The 18,141-nt window shown below is 37.2% G+C and overlaps 1 protein-coding gene across 10 annotated transcripts in view; it reads right to left on the bottom strand.

Moving 5' to 3' along the window:
• Nucleotides 1-1,496: 1,496 nt before the first annotated feature.
• camk2d1 (calcium/calmodulin-dependent protein kinase (CaM kinase) II delta 1) overlaps nucleotides 1,497-18,141 on the bottom strand; it is a 70,692-nt gene continuing 54,047 nt past the window's right edge. For 2 of the 10 annotated variants that reach the window (XM_051899416.1, XM_051899415.1), the window contains exons 14-20: nucleotides 16,804-16,863; nucleotides 14,404-14,448; nucleotides 12,074-12,122; nucleotides 4,564-4,639; nucleotides 4,380-4,474; nucleotides 2,929-3,162; nucleotides 1,497-2,763 (exon numbers count right to left, since the gene is read on the bottom strand). In XM_051899416.1, the coding sequence (XP_051755376.1) occupies nucleotides 2,930-3,162; nucleotides 4,380-4,474; nucleotides 4,564-4,639; nucleotides 12,074-12,122; nucleotides 14,404-14,448; nucleotides 16,804-16,863 (558 nt within the window). In that variant the 3' untranslated portion in view covers nucleotides 1,497-2,763; nucleotide 2,929. Of the gene's footprint in view, nucleotides 2,764-2,928; nucleotides 3,163-3,971; nucleotides 4,091-4,379; nucleotides 4,475-4,563; nucleotides 4,640-12,073; nucleotides 12,123-14,403; nucleotides 14,449-16,803; nucleotides 16,864-18,141 lie in introns of those variants that run through there. The other 8 variants (XM_051899418.1, XM_051899425.1, XM_051899420.1 and 5 more) reach the window with 5 other exon arrangements.

Raw genomic sequence — 18,141 nt, forward strand, 5'->3', positions numbered from 1 at the left:
CACGCATCAGAAGTGGTGAAAATTTACGTCTGATATGAGTTTCAGAATTAGGTGTGCTACATTTCACGTACAAGTATGAAATTCGGTAGAAAGATGTAACGGCCTAATACCTACAAAAAAGTCTCTTGGAACAAAATCTGAAAACCAACAGGAAGTGAAATATTTCTAATTTTCTCTGCAAAATTTTTGCAGTTTTTGCCATTTCAGTTGTTACTTTAGTTGTACTTTAACGAACTCCTCCTAGAGATTTAATTGTGTGTAAGAGTCCTGGCCTGAAGACATCTACATGACAATATTCAGTTAGTCATAGCGCCACCTGTTGGCAACAGGAAATGGCATGCTTTACACTGTAATTCACTGAAACATATTTGAATATGCCATGAAGTACCAAACCTACTATAAATCATGCCACACTTGGCTGAGTGCTAATGTATGCGATTAACGCCAGCGAAACAGGAAGTTGTTGTAACTCAGGCATACAATGTCAGATCAGGGGCCTCATTTATAAAATGTTGCACAGAAACCATCCTAAATTTGATCTTACGATCATTTCTCAGATGTGCGTACATGTGATTCATAGAATGAACGTATGCCTCTCTTTCAGATGTGATAAATCGCAAATGATCTTGAACTTACGCGCAGCTGAATGCTTTCAGTTTCCCGCGTTGTAAACGACACCTAATCAATGTAATTTACATATAAAAGATCAACAGTCATCGTCCAAATCCTTAGCGAGCTGCAAGAATAGCTTAGATTTCCAAAAACCTGCATAATCTGACAATGAAGAGTGTGTACGTCTGCTCAGACCCTGACGTGGCTTTAAGCACTTTTCCACGTCAAAGACCGTTTTTATACATATGAGCGTTGGCGTGGATTTAAGCGTACGCACACTCTGAGATCAAATCTGTGCGTACACGCTTTATAAATGAGGCCCCTGCTCCAAACTTCACATGTTTGAGAAGAGCCCTGCCCTGAACACATCTACATGACAATATTCAGTTATAGTAATAGCGCCACCCATTGGCAACAGGAAGTGACGTGTTTAACACTGTGATGCACTATTAGCAACATACTAAAATATGCAATTGAGTGCTAAACATGCTACAAACATTCGAAAACATGCTAGCAACACTTAGCTGAGCGCTAAAGCATGCTATTATCGTCATGAAACAGGAAGTTGTTGTAACTCAAGCATACAATGTCCAATCTGCCTCAAACAACGTGTTTAATAAGTGCCCTGGCCTGAAGACATCTACATGCCAAAATGTAGTTATAGTCATAGCGCCACCAGCTGGTAGCTGGAAGTGTGGCAAAAAAAACACTGACGTAGTCCTCCTATATTAAATGTATATTGCCCACTGTGCTCTGTTTTCCTAAAGCCACGTGTGCGAGGGCCCTTTCATTGCTGCTTGCAGCTTTAATTGCATGTGTTTCTTCAGTTGCAGTGAAATAACACCAAATAACACCATTACACCAAAATAATGTCAGTACAAGCATTTTGCAGAAATCACACATTTTATTAGACATTTTAAAGTATTTAGAAACCTATCAAGTCCTCCAGTAATATTATGCTATAATGTTGTATGAGGAAACTAAAGCAAACCCAGAGGGTGTTTTGTAACAAATTATGTGTGTATAACATGAATTTTGATGAATTTATTCTGCTTGACCATTGCCAAGTTTGCTATATCTGTCAAAACAGAGGATCATATAAGAAATGGATGGGAAGGTTTCTGATGTGTATGAGAGATGACTATGAGAGGAAAATCATGCACTATTCATTAAAGCTGTTTGTCGATTTTTCCTTGAGGAGTCCCGCAAATTCCAGTGAGAAGCAGTCACAATGGAGAACGTACCCAATTAAAATACCGCAATAAAACTACATTTCACACAATTCATTTAAAAAAGAAGGAAAAACTTATCTGGCTTTGTGTTTTTTACAGATTGAGCGTGTCTGGTATAGTACAGTGTGAGTTACATTCGTTTTCCACATCCAGTTGTCTGCATGACAATGAAAATAAAACTAAACATTTCTGCTTGTCAGATTTTTGGATTTCCTATCTGTGCTAATAATAAACTATTAATACTCCAAAGTGTAAAGCAGAAATAGCAATTCACATAACGTCACGAAATGTACATCACTGAAAACCATAAGCAAGCTCATATATTTGTCATTTTGAGAAATAAGTAAATTATCTGCCATTCTGAATTTGTCATTAACGACAAATTTAATTAAAATTAGTGCTTTCAAATCGATTAATCGTGATTACATATTGCATCTAACATAAAGGTTTGTCTGTATGCATATAATATAATATATGTGTGTGTGTGTGTGTGTGTGTCTATGTAAACTTTTGTTTATATGCGATTAATCGCAATTAATCGAATTGACAGCACCAATTAAAACAACAACAAAAAACTCTGAATAATTATTTTCTGAAATGCAGTCCCCCTGTACCCAAACACCACAGATTACTAACAAATGGCTCCATATATTTTGTTATACAAAAGACGCAACCCTTTAAAAAAGATTAGAGTACTAAGTAAGAACATGCTTTTCACATAAATGAGTCTAGTGTGTAAACGGCATACTCAACACATGTACATGTACTCGCATACAAACACATCCTGATATGAACCACTCTCCAGCCCTCGGTATCAGTCCAGCAGTGGATGTAAACAAGACTCTGGTGCAGTCGAGCAAACTGTGAAGATCGTGGATGAGTTGGGCGGACACTCAGCTGACGGGAAAGGCCATATTAACTGGAAAAGTAAAGAAATATTATTTATTAAAATTTTATACATAGAAATTTTGAAATTGATGACATTCTTTAAGGGTTGGGTTTCCACTATTTTTTCAGTCTACACTCTTAAAATAAAGGCTCTTTATCGATGGTTTTGGATCCATGGACGCACTCAAACACACACCTCACTTGGTGGGCACAGTTGGCGAGCCGGAGCGGTGGAAGTGGATGTTCTGCCATTTGCCGTCACGGCGGTGCCAGACACGGGTCTCCTCGGACTGCATGGTGCGAGGCATATTGTTGACGTCCATGTATTGGGTGAGCCTTATATAAGCGATGCACGCCGCGTCCTCACCGATCAGGTGTACGTGAGGGTTCAGCAAGATGGTGTGGATGGGTTTGTGGCCTTTGGAGAGAGCTAGAGAGGGACAATAACGCTAATGTGTCACTTTCAGCCTTTTCTCGCTAAACAAACTTCATGTATTTCTCAGAAATTTACATATTGTAACCAGTAAGTGTAATAAAATCTTAAAGACATTGAAACAATATGCATGTTGGAGCTCATGAAACTTTGCACACGCATCAGAAGTGGTGAAAATTTACATCTGATATGAGTTTCAGAATTAGGTGTGGCAACATGGCTCAATAGCGCCACCTACAAAGTTTCAACGAAGTGCCCCTCGCGCTACGTTTCACATACAAGTATGAAATTCGGTAGAAAGATGTAACGGCCTAATACCTACAAAAAAGTCTCTTGGAGCAAAATCTGAAAACCAACAGGAAGTGAAATATTTCTAATTTTCTCTGCAAAATTTTTGCAGTTTTTGCCATTTCAGTTGTTACTTTAGTTGTACTTTAACGAACTCCTCCTAGAGATTTAATTGTGTGATAAGAGTCCTGGCCTGAAGACATCTACATGACAATATTCAGTTAGTCATAGCGCCACCTGTTGGCAACAGGAAATGGCATGCTTTACACTGTAATTCACTTCCTGAAACATATTTGAATATGCCATGAAATACCAAACATACTATAAATCATGCCACACTTGGCTGAGTGCTAATGTATGCGATTAACGCCACGAAACAGGAAGTTGTTGTAACTCAGGCATACAATGTCAGATCAGGGGCCTCATTTATAAAATGTTGTGCAGAAACCATCCTAAATTTGATCTTACGATCATTTCTCCGATGTGCGTACATGTGATTCATAGAATGAACGTACACACAACAAACGTACGCCTTATATAAGCCTTATATAAGCGATGCACGCCGCGTCCTCACCGATCAGGTGTACGTGAGGGTTCAGCAGGATGGTGTGGATGGGTTTGTGGCCTTTGGAGAGAGCTAGAGAGGAACAATAACGCTAATGTGTCACTTTCAGCCTTTTCTCGCTAAACAAACTTCATGTATTTCTCAGAAACTTACATATTGTAACCAGTAAGTGTAATAAAATCTTAAAGACATTGAGTCTGTCAAGCTCCAACATGCATATTGTTTCAATTTCTTAGTATGGAAAAAAAGCTCTGTCTGTGTTTTCCATGGAAGAAATACAGTCATACGGTTTGGAAACACATGTAAATGATGACAGACTTTTGGTTAAATTATTCCTTTAACACGTAACATCACGTCTTACCGTTTTCGAAGTAGAACCTGTGGAAATCCGTCCCCTCCACCAGGTTTCCCAGAGCTTCAGGTTCAAAAGACGTCAGTCCAGGGTCACAAATCTTCCTGTGGAATATTATCAACATATTATTAAAACTAAAAGACCAGACATTGTTAAAAGAGTGAAGAAAAAGCAATGCAATAGAAACACTCACGTGTACGCTTCGAAATCTCCGTTATTAATGGCTTCAATCAGCAGCTCTGTGACTTTAATTATCTCCTGTTTCCGCGCTGAAGCACACAAATGAAAAAAGAGTGTAAAACACATTAGTAATCTTAAACAAAAATACTGTTTTAAATCGGTTCTTTAAATTGAATCGGATTCACAAATCTGTCTGAAATGAACTGGTCAGCTACTAGTGTAAATCAAGTTACTACGAGATAAACACAAAAATGCTGACGTGGAAATTGTTTTGGTTATTATTTAGTATGTTGTTTAGTTCAGGGGCTTCAACACGTAACCACGTCTTGAACATTGGGGGGAGCAATTTTTTTATAAAGCATAAAGAAATAGAATAGTGAAGGAAACTCTAGGTCTAATTCTAGTTGAGAAATAATCATTTTGAACTATTTGCAAATAATATTCCATCCACTTTTATTTGTACGGCTAATATGTCAAAAACGTGAAACATTTTTGGTCACAACATTACATAAATCACGTAAACCTTCAAAACGTTCGTATTTAAGATAAAAGTCAAGTAGTTTGCATCACTGGATGTTACCGTCGGTCGTTTGACATTTCTTTTGTAAAACAGTTGACATGTATGAAATGTTTCACTCTTACTTCACTCTCTTTCAACATTAAACTGATGCTTCGCATTGCTTCTGTGAACAGTAAACCCCGCCTACTTTGATTTGATTGGCCGTCTCAATTATTTTGACATTGACGAGTGCTGTTAGACCGCTAAGCTTTACAAATCTTTTGTTTCGAATCAGTGGTTCGGAGCGTGTATCAAACTGCCAAAGTCAAAACTATTGAAATTTCGAAACGTTTCGAAACATTTATGACGTAATGAAGCCTCGTTAACTGAAATCACATGACTTTGGCAGTTTGATACATGCTCCGAACCACTGATTCGAAACAAAAGATTTGTAAAGCTTCGAAGCTTCATGAAGCAGTGTTTTGAAATCACCCATCACTAGATATTGTTGAATAAAGTTATTTTGTTTTTTTGGCGCACAAAAAGTATTCTCGTCGCTTCATAACATTAAGGTTGAAGCACTGTAGTCACATGTTTTAAAGTGTTGATTATCTTGCTGTCAATGGAGGCCTCACTGAGCCATCGGATTTTATCAAAAATATCTTAATTTGTGTTCTGAAGATGAACGAAGGTCTTACGGGTGTGGAACGACATGAGGGTGAATAATTAATGACAGAATTTTCATTTTGGGTTGAACTAACCGTTTAAACTGATACTTCACACTGGAAGTCATGCTCTGCTTCTGTGAACAGTAAACCCCGCCTACTTTGATTTGATTGGCTGTCGCAATCATTTTGACATTGACGAGCGCTGAGGCAGACCAGACTAAAAATGGGGGAATGGGGGGGCTATTTGGCCATTTCTAATTATCCCCCTCAAAGTCTATGATGGTTACGGCCCTGACGGAGCAGAGACTTCATATTGTATAAAATCCAGTTTTGCATTTTAAGGCTGGCCTGTGTAATATTATTTAATTTTGTATGATTCTTGCATTGTAAAGCCATTAAAATCCTCAAATCATTAATAGCATACTGTAAATTACATTTGTGTTTAATCAGTGTTGGAAAGCAGCTAACTTTTATTTTGGCTCGTTCACACAGAACATGTTTTTGCTTTAAAAAATGTGAATGGGGAAAAACGCAAGGTCTTGAGATGCATTTTTTAAAAGTTGAACTGATTTTAACTTTTTAGGACACTGTGTCATGCGCGAGACACTGCAAAAGATGCAAGATGCGAGCGCAATGGTCATACACGTCCGTCCAGTGTGTGTTTACCTAGAAAAACAATGGAAAAGTCTAATTTTGAGTCGGTTCTTCTCAATGATTACTTAAAATGATAAGAAAAATGATCAAAATTGGTTTGAGAGTCAGGCGGAATCAATCAGCCTGTTTACTCGAGCATTAAATCATTTGGTGTAAAACAGAACCACATTCCAGTATTCCACCAGTTTTCCACTTCAGCGCTGGATGAAGTTTAATACTTTCCTACAGTCAACTGAAAACAGTCCTGGAATATAGGCTATCATTTATCAAGCTTCAAACACACGAACCGGACGGTTTTTGTTTTATTTTGGCAGATCTCTGTTCCGAACTTCCACACAAACTGCATTACAATGATTTCCCAATATGTCATTTGTGTGGAAATATTATGAAGTCTGTAAACATGGTGTTAACACACACAGGCCAGAGACGAGACTCGCTGAAGACCGACACAAAGAAGAGAAGAGAGAAAATACTGTACCAAGCACAGCAAACTCACTGTAAAATATAAATATTGAACTGGGGGTGTGGGTTTATATAGCAACTGCCATTATAATGAATGGAAATGCAGAAGGATAGCATCTTCAGTTATTACAGATCTTCTTAGGTGGAAAATTCCAGTCAGACTGTGGAACTGAATTGACTGTGCAGTTATTTTTGTTGCCACTAGAGGGCAGTAATGCTCCTTAAACGACTTACTGCACACCTGCAGCTCAAGGGACACTTTACAATCAAAATGAGAGACAAAACCAGATGTTTGCAGTGACGCTTCAGTGCTTTGGTGACAGTGACAAAATGACAGCAGCAAATGAACACTCTCAGTCTTATCAAACTCTAAATAAGACAAGAAAGAGAATGGTACATGGCATTAGAGAGTGGAAAGCTCTGTCCAGCCACTGAAAGTCATTCATTTTCCATGAGGGCTGGTGATTTGACTGATGCAAATGTGAAGAAACAGCAACACAACCAATGGGAGTGCAGACAAACACTGTAGTTGACTGTAAACAAGATATTAAGGTAATCATAACTCATAAGGTAACTGCAAAATTGATTTTTGTTGTTCAGTCACAATATACACATTATGCACTATTTGATTTACAACCAATTTCCTCTCTAGGAAGTAATTTTTTTTACCTTTAACTAATTTAAAAACCTGATAGACTGTCAAAATGGAATGATGTTGTTTGTGTGGTCAGTGGTTTCTGCAGCCCAGTGATAAAGTTAAGCCATAAAACAGACCGCCTGCCGACAGGAGAGCGATTCGGGCAGCTGTAGATGACGGTCAGAGGCAGTTTTCAATCTGTAATCTTTAATGATAAGTTAAAAGTTAACCAGCAGCAGGCGACAAGACATTTTGTTCTTTGCTTGGATCTGTTGTTTAATGCTGGACACCCAAAACGAAATCTGATTCCATGAACACAGACTGACACCCATGATTCCAGCAGACTCGGTTCCGGAAGTAGCTTTTTCATTCATTTTCTCCTCAGGGATTTCCAAAAATGATTCAATAAGGAGTTCTAGAACATGAAATGTTTAAACATTACTGCAAAAAAACAACCTCTCCCATAGTTTAGGAGCTGCATATACAGCTAAACCTTGATCTGAGAGTCATTCTTACAGCAGATTCTTCCGGATATACACGACCTGACCAAAAACTTAAACGAGTTCACCTTAAAATCTTCCTGATTGAGTCACAAAACAACATTTTCTTTCAGCTGTGATTAGAAAACTCAAAAGTGCCCCTATGATGCTATTTTAAAGGTTCCTAATCTTGTTTTGAAAACAATATAACAGGTTTACATGCTTTAAAGGTCAAAAAACACTTTCATTTTCTTATAATATACACATAGAGGACAGAGGGGCGTCGTCGTTAGTATCGTTTACATTCACAGACAGCTATATGACACATTGCATGAAAGAAAAGCATAACCGGGAACTTCAACTCACAATGCGAGATATCAACTTTTAATTGCGAAATTTATCTCACAATATCTTGCTATTATGTGAAATAAAGACAGAACTGTGAGATATAGACTCACAACTGCGAGTAAATGTCAGAATTGTAAGCTGATTTTTTCTCATAAATTGACTTTATAACATGCAATTGCAAATTTATATCTCACAATTCTGATATAAACCTGCAATTCTAACTTTTTTCTCAGAATTGCAGATATAAATTCGCAATTTTGAGTTAAAAGTCAGAATTGCGAGATATAAACTCAGAAATGGCCTTTATAATGCGCAATTGCGAATTTATATCTCAATTCTCTGACTTTTTTCTCGCAATTGCGACTATTTCACAGAATTGTAAGTTTACATCTCACAAATCTGACATTATAACTTGCAATTGCAAGAAAAAGTCAGAAATGTGAGATAAAAAAAAAAAAAAAAAAAAAATCACAATTACTTTATGTATTATTTTATTTTGTGGCAGAAACAAGCTTCCATAGAAAACTGAATCTAGCACCTAAAAATAAGATATCGCTTTGACATAACTAACAACATCTGAGGTAAAATCTGTGCAAATCACAGAAATAATAATAATACATTTTTAAAAAATGTCTGTTTAGCATACGCTTTAAGTAATTTTTAGTTATTTGCAATCATGTGGCCTGCTGGTTCAGCCAATCTCATGGGAAAACATAACTGTGTTACGAGGTGGCGATTTCATACAGTGTGAATTGTACAAAAACGTATGATTATTAGAACAAAAAAGTAAGCATGAAGGACCACCGCTAAACATACATGTTGCATATCGTATGAAAACGTATGAATGAGATCATATGAATTAGCCACCAATTCGCCAAAATGTAAAACAGTTACGAACTGCCGTGAGATTGTGTTGGTTCAGCTATCAGTGTACACTATTTTAAAGGTGTGCATTGACTTCCTGTCTCCCTCCCCTGGCACTTACACTGAATGGTGATGTGGCTCTGGATTAGCTGAGATCTTTTGGGAGCAGCCTTGGGATTAATGGTCTGGCCACAATCGGCTGTTGAGTTGACGTAGAGGAACGCCAAAAAGGCCAATAGGAAAACAAGCAGGTAGAGAGCCAGGAGGGCTTTGAGAATGCGGTTACAGCAGACTTCCTCAGGCCACATGTTTGGGAGGTACCAGCAGCAGGAGACAGAGGAGGAAGAGGAAGAACTAGACTGCTGGGAATGAGATTGTTCACGCTTGTACATTCTAGATGGAGCGGCAGGCAGGCGGTACACTGCTCCGAGTAAATGTGGAGGATTTATTTATATTGGAAGAACATCAAGGGAAGGATAAATGGATGGATGGGGAAGCAAATAAACTTAGACATGGATTGACAGTGGGAGGGCAAGAAGCAGGGAAGTAAGGTTGTTAAAAAGAAGGGAAAAAAAGGATAAAATGAGTAGAAATGACATGGAAGATGAATAACACATTTACACCCCCTGAAAACAGACATGAATGAAAAAAAGGCAAAGGAATGAAAAATGGCACAGAAACATCTCCCTTGAAAATACATTTTAAAAAAGTTGTTCTTCACAGGTTTGACATCATGGTGTTTGGTTCACAAGACACACAAGAACCAATGGCATCATTTTTGTAGTTCATACTGGGTTGAACGACTAAGTTGAGTCGACGTCGACTAGACGCTGATGACATCATTGATGAACAAATAAGTGTTACGCGGGTCGTTTTGTGCACAGCTATGGCATACGGCACAGCGCTGCTCACAAGGCTATTGTCCTACATACAGTAACAGCTTATTTTTATCAGTTCTTTGCGTTATATTTCTCGCAGATTTCTGCTCGTTCTAAATCAGATCCAGACGAAGTAGCACAGTAAAGATTACATGATTATATGAATGCATTAGTACGGAGCCCTGCACATGACATGCTAGAAAAAATAAATAAAAATGTGCCAACGATTTACTATTTCGTTCCCTCGATTTGCTAAATCGTGTGCTTAGATTTACTGTTTCGTTCCCTCGATTTGCTAAATCGTGCGCTCGATTTACTATTTCGTTCCCTCGATTTGCTAAATTGTGCGCATGATTTACTGTTTCGTTCCCTTGATTTGCTAAATCGGGCGCTCAACTTACTATTTCGTTCCCTTGATTTGCTAAATTGTGCGCTCAATTTACTATTTCGTTCCCTTGATTTGCTAAATCGTGTGCTTGATTTACTATTTCGTTCCCTCGATTTGCTAAATCGTGTGCTTGATTTACTATTTCGTTCCCTCGATTTGCTAAATCGTGCATACAATTTACTGTTTCGTTCCCTCGATTTGCAAAATCGTGTGCTCGATTTACTATTTCGTTCCCTCAATTTGCTAAATCGTGCGCATGATTTACTGTTTCGTTCCCTCGATTTGCTAAATCGTGTGCTTAGATTTACTATTTCGTTCCCTCGATTTGCTAAATCGTGCATACAATTTACTGTTTCGTTCCCTCGATTTGCAAAATCGTGTGCTCGATTTACTATTTCGTTCCCTCGATTTGCTAAATCGTGCGCATGATTTACTGTTTCGTTCCCTCGATTTGCTAAATCGTGCGCATGATTTACTGTTTCGTTCCCTCGATTTGCTAAATCGTGCGCTCGATTTAGTATTTTGTTCCCTCGATTTGCTAAATCGTGCGCACAATTTACTGTTTCGTTCCCTCAATTAGTTAAATCATGTGGACGACTTACTATTTCGTTCCCTCAATTTGCTAAATCGTGCACACGACTTGCTTTTAGCCTATCAGTATTGCATCCAGATGGTATAATCAAACATATCTTGCGGAGAGCTCTCAGATTATACATTTATTTGCTATTTTAACTGATGGAAACTGAGCGTAAAAGTGGACTTCAAAGATTTATTATCCTGTTGCGCCCTCTATAAGCCATGATCAGCAACTAGTCTACGTCAAGCTTAAAGCTTAGAGCATTAAAGTTGATTAGTCTGTATAACCCCTAGTTCATACTTTTACAGTCCAGAGGTTTGGCAGAATTTTTTTTTTTCTTTCCTGTGAGTGGGGATTTGCATGTACAAAAAAATCTTCTTTAAGCAAAATGTATTTCTTTGTGGTGAAATATAACAGGTGTAATGAGATTCACCCTTATACAACTTGCTGTTTAGAATCAGAATGAATAACTGAAAATACCATTAAATATCATGACACAAACGCACACACAAACAGTCACATGACCACCCGCATATGTCACACAATCTAATCTACACATATTTAGACAAGTTGCATTTAAGGGACACTAACTTCAAAGCTCATGATAGCAAAAAAAGAGGAACAGAAAGAAGGCGTGTGAGAAGAAAGCTTAAAATAAGCAGCTTCATCTCCACAGATATTCACCAACCGTGACCACAAATTATAGGGTAGGGTGGGCCAAACTAATAATACTGCAGGAAACAGGTGATCTGTCATGTTCATTCTGTATGTTTCACTGTTATAGCATGTCACAGTATTTCCCTATGGTTGTTCCTTAATGTCTACGGTGGTTACAACTCTGGTACTTTAGGCCTGAGGCAGAAAAGTTCAGTCTTTTCAAATGAAATATTTCTTAAGAATTCTAAAGTTTTGAAGCACAAATGACAATGTTTCCTGTCTGAGAATGACCCTTCTACTGTTCACTAAAGTGGGGAATATGAATATAAATGTAAAGCAATAACAGGTTGGACCACAGAGTACTAACTGATCTTACATCGCACAACTGAAGTCTGTTAAGATTCAACTGTACCTTTAATGTCCTCATCTTCAATGGTGGTGTTGGCACTCTCTGATGACTCCTGAAAGAGAACAAACATATGAACGAAGGAAGGAATATAAATAAATGTTAAATGATAAGTAAAAATAGTCAGAGAAATGGTAACGCCCTTTCAAGCGGTTCAAACCTTATTCCACACTGTAGTATCTCTGACTTTATCCGTTTTATTAAAATTGATCTGAATAGGACATGTATGTTGATATGATGATTGACCCAGAAATGTATAAGATTATGACATTTGGATATCATGTGGCGTTGTGTTTCATTTCCTAACCAAGCAAGAACAAAATGTATTTCCACTGTATAAAGTGAACTGAACTACTGAGACACTCATCTGAAGCCCTCAGTTAAACACAAAGATAAACACAAGTATAATGGAGATTGTATTGTATATGATGCCTTGTCAATCATACAGTGGCACAAACAAGTTTGTGAACTGTTTGAAAATTTCTGGATTTCTGCATTTATTACTTATTAAATGTGGTCTAATCTTAATTTAACTTCTGTTTACACCTGGTATTATGATGCGTTTTGGTCGATGGGATCACAAGTAGACAAGGGAGACAAATTCCCGTTTACACCTGGTGTTTTAATCCGTCTCTTTTTGACCACTTCTGACCCTGGGGAGGGTCTATGGGTAGGTAAATGTATGGGTTTTTTCAGATCTTTCCATCTAATGAACAAAATAAGCTCGCACAGTTTACATATAAACACTTGGAGATGACGGAAAAACATACAGAGAGCATCAGCTTTCGTTTCTGCTCTTTATTAGAAATCAGGAATGGTGAGAAAACATTGTGCTTGGCACGTTTATCATCTTTAAACCAAACTTGGGTCTTCAGCCGACAAAGATTAAATCCCGTCTGGCTAGAGCACTTCCTGTAATGTTTACACGTTAGTAGGCGGCGTTTTGTGGCTGTTTGAAAGCGTTCGATCACATGAGCGTCTACGAAAGCAATCGCGTTGAATGCGTTTTCCACTACCTCTGGAAGTGGTCGAAAGTGGACAAGCTCAAAACGTTTTAGACCCTGTTTACTCCTGTATTTAGCGTCGTGTACTTGTGATTGGATCGATGAAAATGTATCATAATACCAGGTGGAAACAAGACCTTACAGTTACAGACAAGCACAATCTGACTAAACTAATAAAACACAAACAACTTTAGTAAGTGGAGAAAGTAAGTGAATCCTCCATAAGCAGCAAAACCTCCACTAAACGTTTTCTGTAGCTGATTATAAGGGTGTTTTAATGATGCTGTGATTGTTCCCGGCACCCTCCGCACTGTTGGTCTATTTATTTATTAATTTGGACTATTACGAGAAGGCAAGGCACCTGTACACTTCCAATCTGATCTGCTTAATTGACTCTTCAACGTTCAGCTATTGGAGAAGTCATAACACAGAAGTTCACTCTCCAGCCTGTCCTGTCAATGATCACTCAATGCCTTCAATACAGTTTTGAGAAGAACTGTTTATGTCATTAGTTAAGTCAGATAGTGTTTGTCTATAATTGACTTAGGGCACGTTTACACAACAACGATGTATTAAAAACTGAAAAGTTTTTCCTTGGTGTTTTTCGCGTACAGACGACAACGTTGTCAAAACGATCCCCGTTCACACGGATCAACTAAAAATGCTGTATTAGGCATGTCAGGCCAGTAGATGGCGACATCACTTTGTATAGAAACACTACGCGCCTATAGCGATGATAATGATATCGTTTTAAGAAACTTGCACTTTGAAACCTGTTTTCAAAAGTTTGAGTTTTCAGGCCCCCAAAACGCCATTGTTGTGTAAATGAACGGCCAAGTTGAAAAGTTTTTAGTTGAAAACGATGCAGTGCAAATGGCCTATTAGATGAAGATCAGACCACATTTGATGAGAGCAGAAATCCAGATATTTTCAAAGGGTTCACAAACCTGCTCTTGTCACTGTATCCTACACTGAATAAATCAATGTAGAAATAAAGTCTGGCTGGAAGCACAAGGATTTTTCTGGGTTTCAACTTAATGTCTACATTTTTCTGTCAGTGTATGAACAGTATTTGCAGTATACTGTTGATTACCTGAGCATAAAAACACCTATGAGTTTTGATGAAATTAAGAGTCATTGGCAATGTACTGGTCCTCACTGACTTTCATTGTATTGACAAAAATATACATATTATTAACTTTACGAACTGAATTATTTGAATTGTCAGTTATTGTCTGTGATAAAAGACAACAGATGCAGTAAAAATAAGCCCGTTATAGCCCTTTTATCTTAATATTTCAAGATCACTCAATCCTCATGAACACTGAATACCTTGTTTCCATCAGTGGGATTGTGGATAACAGTAGTTTGAGGCTCCTGACAGAGAGATGTGCGTGGAGAGAGAAAGGAAGATAAAACAGAACAACAAGAGATCAGAATAAGCAGCAGAGAGTTGAAGGGTTAAAGGACACCAAGCATGTCTAGATGTAACCGTCCTGAATGTGCTCAGCTGACTGACACTTTACACAAATATGGTACAAAATGTGTCCTGAAACTTTTTAAACAAATAGTGCTTAACCTTCAGAAAAGGCTGACCGTCAACCTCAGGAGGTCAAACAAAGTGCTGCTTTATTTTCTATTAATTTTTGTCATTCTGTGAATTACAGTTTTTGGATATTATAAAGTAACTTTCTCTAACAAAGCTTGGTGAACTTTAGAAAAGAAGAAGAGCATAGTAGTTTAGACAATTGGTTATGTAATTGTGAGATGGGAATATGGTTAATTACTACAGAACATTTTCACTAAAGCAACAGTACAGGATACTCAGCCAAAAAAAGAAGAAGCATGCAGTAAAACAAGGAAGTATTGGAGAATTTAAAACCTTCATTCAATCTTAACTGATATTTTACAGGTTTTTTATCCATATTTGGAATTATGCATTGTATTATCTTTAGGGTTAGGGTTAAAGAAAATGTTTGTAAACTTAACAGATAATGTATGGCAGAAAATTACTAATACCTTTTCCTTTTTTTCTACTGATGTTTTACCCACATACAGTGCAGTACCAAATTATTAAGAAATAATGAGGTAGACTGATCAGCTAAAACTTTGGATAAACTCGACTGAATTTGTTACTCATGCTTAGCTTATCAAATTAAACACTGTTGATGTTAATAGCTTGTGCTTCAATGACATTATATTTGTAGACAAATGTAATTGTGCCAATATATAAATTCCTTTAAAAAACAATCGATGAGTTTCGACGGAATCATGAAGGAAACACAGCTAACAGACGATTAAAATCATCTTGTGAAGCAGTTTGAGAAAAGAAGAGCTGGAATCTAAACAAAGAAAGGCTGAATGTGAGACGGTTTTGATTTATGTAATATTTTTGGTCACTGCATAATTCTAATACCTTCATTTGTGTTATTTCAGACTTGATTATTATTCTAAAATATGGCACCATTCTAATAATAATAATAATAATAACTACATATGTACATGTTTTGAAGAAAATGTGAGTGGTGCTTGCAGTGGCAAAACTCGTCACTGGGCAGTTACTAAGATCTTCTGCCTGATTGCTAGAGAGCCAATGTCCATACAATGTTCTGGTGTTGAGATATGGCTTGTTTATGTTGCTATAAGGTTTCTAGGGTTCTCTAAATGGTTGCTAGGGTGTGGATAGACATTTGGCAGGATGAAGCCTAAAGCTTACTGACAGTCTGGGTCAAAAGACACAACCCCCATGTCTCTACAATGTTCTGATCCAGAGATATCCATCTCATTCTCTTTCATTGGAAGTCTATGGGGTGGTTTCTAGGGTGCTGTAACTGGTTGCTATGGCATGGCTAGGAATGTCACCATTTATTGGCTGCTTGCTAGGCTGAGTGATATGAGCCCACCCCCAAGTCTCTACGACATTCTGATGCGGAAATATGATGTCACAAACTTCTGTCCAATGTTAAGATTTTTCGTCCGCTGGAGGAAAACCGCAGGTGTTTACATCTTAACATGCGTGTTCAGTGATGCGTGTGAAAATGTGGTTAGTTCATGTATGCACAAGGAAAGAATTCTCAGTTAGCAAACACACGAGTACATGGAGAGGCTTTAAGCAACGTATGAAATGAACCTCCCAAAATTTTAAGAACATAAAAATGGTAATCATTAACAAGCTCAAAACCCTTACGAAACTACATACTAAATTATTAGTATGTCAAATCCACAAACAGGCGGAGAAAATCATATACGTTGCATTCAAACATTTCATCTGATTAAGCATTTTAAGCACCTTCTAATAAAATCATGAAATAGTGTAAATATATAAAAAACAGTTACATATTTAAGAATTTATAAACACATGTGCTTATTTATAAGTTTATTTAAGTGTAATACGTACAAAATCAGACCTCATTCAGCACTCTAGTCCACTGTACAAATTTATGTCACGGCAGTTGTTACAATTACTCGACATATTAAATAGGCCACACTTGAAATCAAATGTTCCATACTTACTTCGCAAAAAAAACCCAAAAAGCTGTGGAACAATAAACAGTCACACTTTCAGAAGACATTGCTAATTATTTGACTGACTGCATTATTTTAATGCAGGATTTCATAAGTGAACATGAATTGAACAGAGTGCTAACAAAGAAAAAAGTAAGATTGAAAAATGAGAAGTGTGAAGCCAATGGTAAGAAAAAGCCACTGACAAACAGTCATAAGACAAAGTACCAGAGCAGGAGAGGGGGCGGGATCTTTAGGGCTGGTGATTACGTTGGTTTTGTTGTTGATCTATATGTGGGAAGGGACAGAGGCACACAAGCAAAGCTTTAGACCAGCAAGGGAAGAGGAAATGTCAAATTACATTCATCTAAATCACTGAAATTACACAGCTTGCATTACCTGGATGTTGAGGGAATAGTTAATTAGCATATTTTATCATAATGATATCCCTTGACAACAATTAACTATTCCTCAACTACAGCAAAATGGACTGTCAAATAATCAGATGGTAACTGTCATTTATGCAAAATGGCATTTTTCACAATTATGCTGTGGAAATGAGAAGTTAATTAAATGCCACAAAAGTTTAACAGGCATAAAAGTGTGACTCAGAGAACAAAAAGAAAAAAGAAAGACTCCTAAGAGAATAATCCTATAGATGAGTTCATGTATATACAACTAGATCATGAAACAGCATGAAGCAGCAAAGACTTTTCATTGGCATCATGTGTTTTCAAGACAAACAGCCCAATTAAGTACGTAGAGTGTTCCCTACAGAGACTGGAATCAAACTGAACTGAAGGTAACCCTGAATATAGTATTTCAGCTTCAGTAATAATCATGTTTCATTCTTCTTAAGCCAATTAAACTTGCCCCTATTTTGATGTTAAGATCAATGTAAACCCAAAAAAATATCAGAAAACCACAGAGGATATGAAGCAGACATGTACTACATTTCACGGGTATTATGCCTTGGGTCCTTGTGATATTAAAAACATGGATGTTCTACACAAGTAGAGCAGCCCAAATGTTAAAGAAAAAAAAGAGCATATTAAACCCCGCAGGGTAAATTTACAGTGTTTTTTTTTTAACTACTGTTGCATTCAAAACCCACAATCTTCTATTAATGTGTAATTGACTACAAATATGTTAATAACATTTCAGGTTGAGCTGTTATAACTTGCAACATTTTCAAGTAAAATACACAATTTTACAAAATAAAGGATGGGCTCATATAAATATACAGCTGGAAAGGTTTTCAGTCTACATCTAAACACTGAACTATACCGAAGAGAACTACAAAACTAGTAACTAGAGAATTAAGTGAATAATGGTTTTGTTATAACTAGCACATCTCACCATCGCAACTTCTGCAGAGTTAGGCTTCCTTTTCTGCAGTTAGGTGCAGTGAAACATAAAAATGAGACCTTATTATAAATATGCAACCAGATAATGATGCATTTCTCATTGTGCTGTTGTGGTACTGCATAACTGACTGAAATGGAGCAAATCTAGCAACAATAATCTTATTATCCTCTCATACATGAAAAGGAAAGATATTATTGA

This window comes from Ctenopharyngodon idella, chromosome 7 (assembly GCF_019924925.1).
Source record: "Ctenopharyngodon idella isolate HZGC_01 chromosome 7, HZGC01, whole genome shotgun sequence".
Taxonomy (NCBI): Eukaryota; Metazoa; Chordata; class Actinopteri; order Cypriniformes; family Xenocyprididae; genus Ctenopharyngodon; species Ctenopharyngodon idella.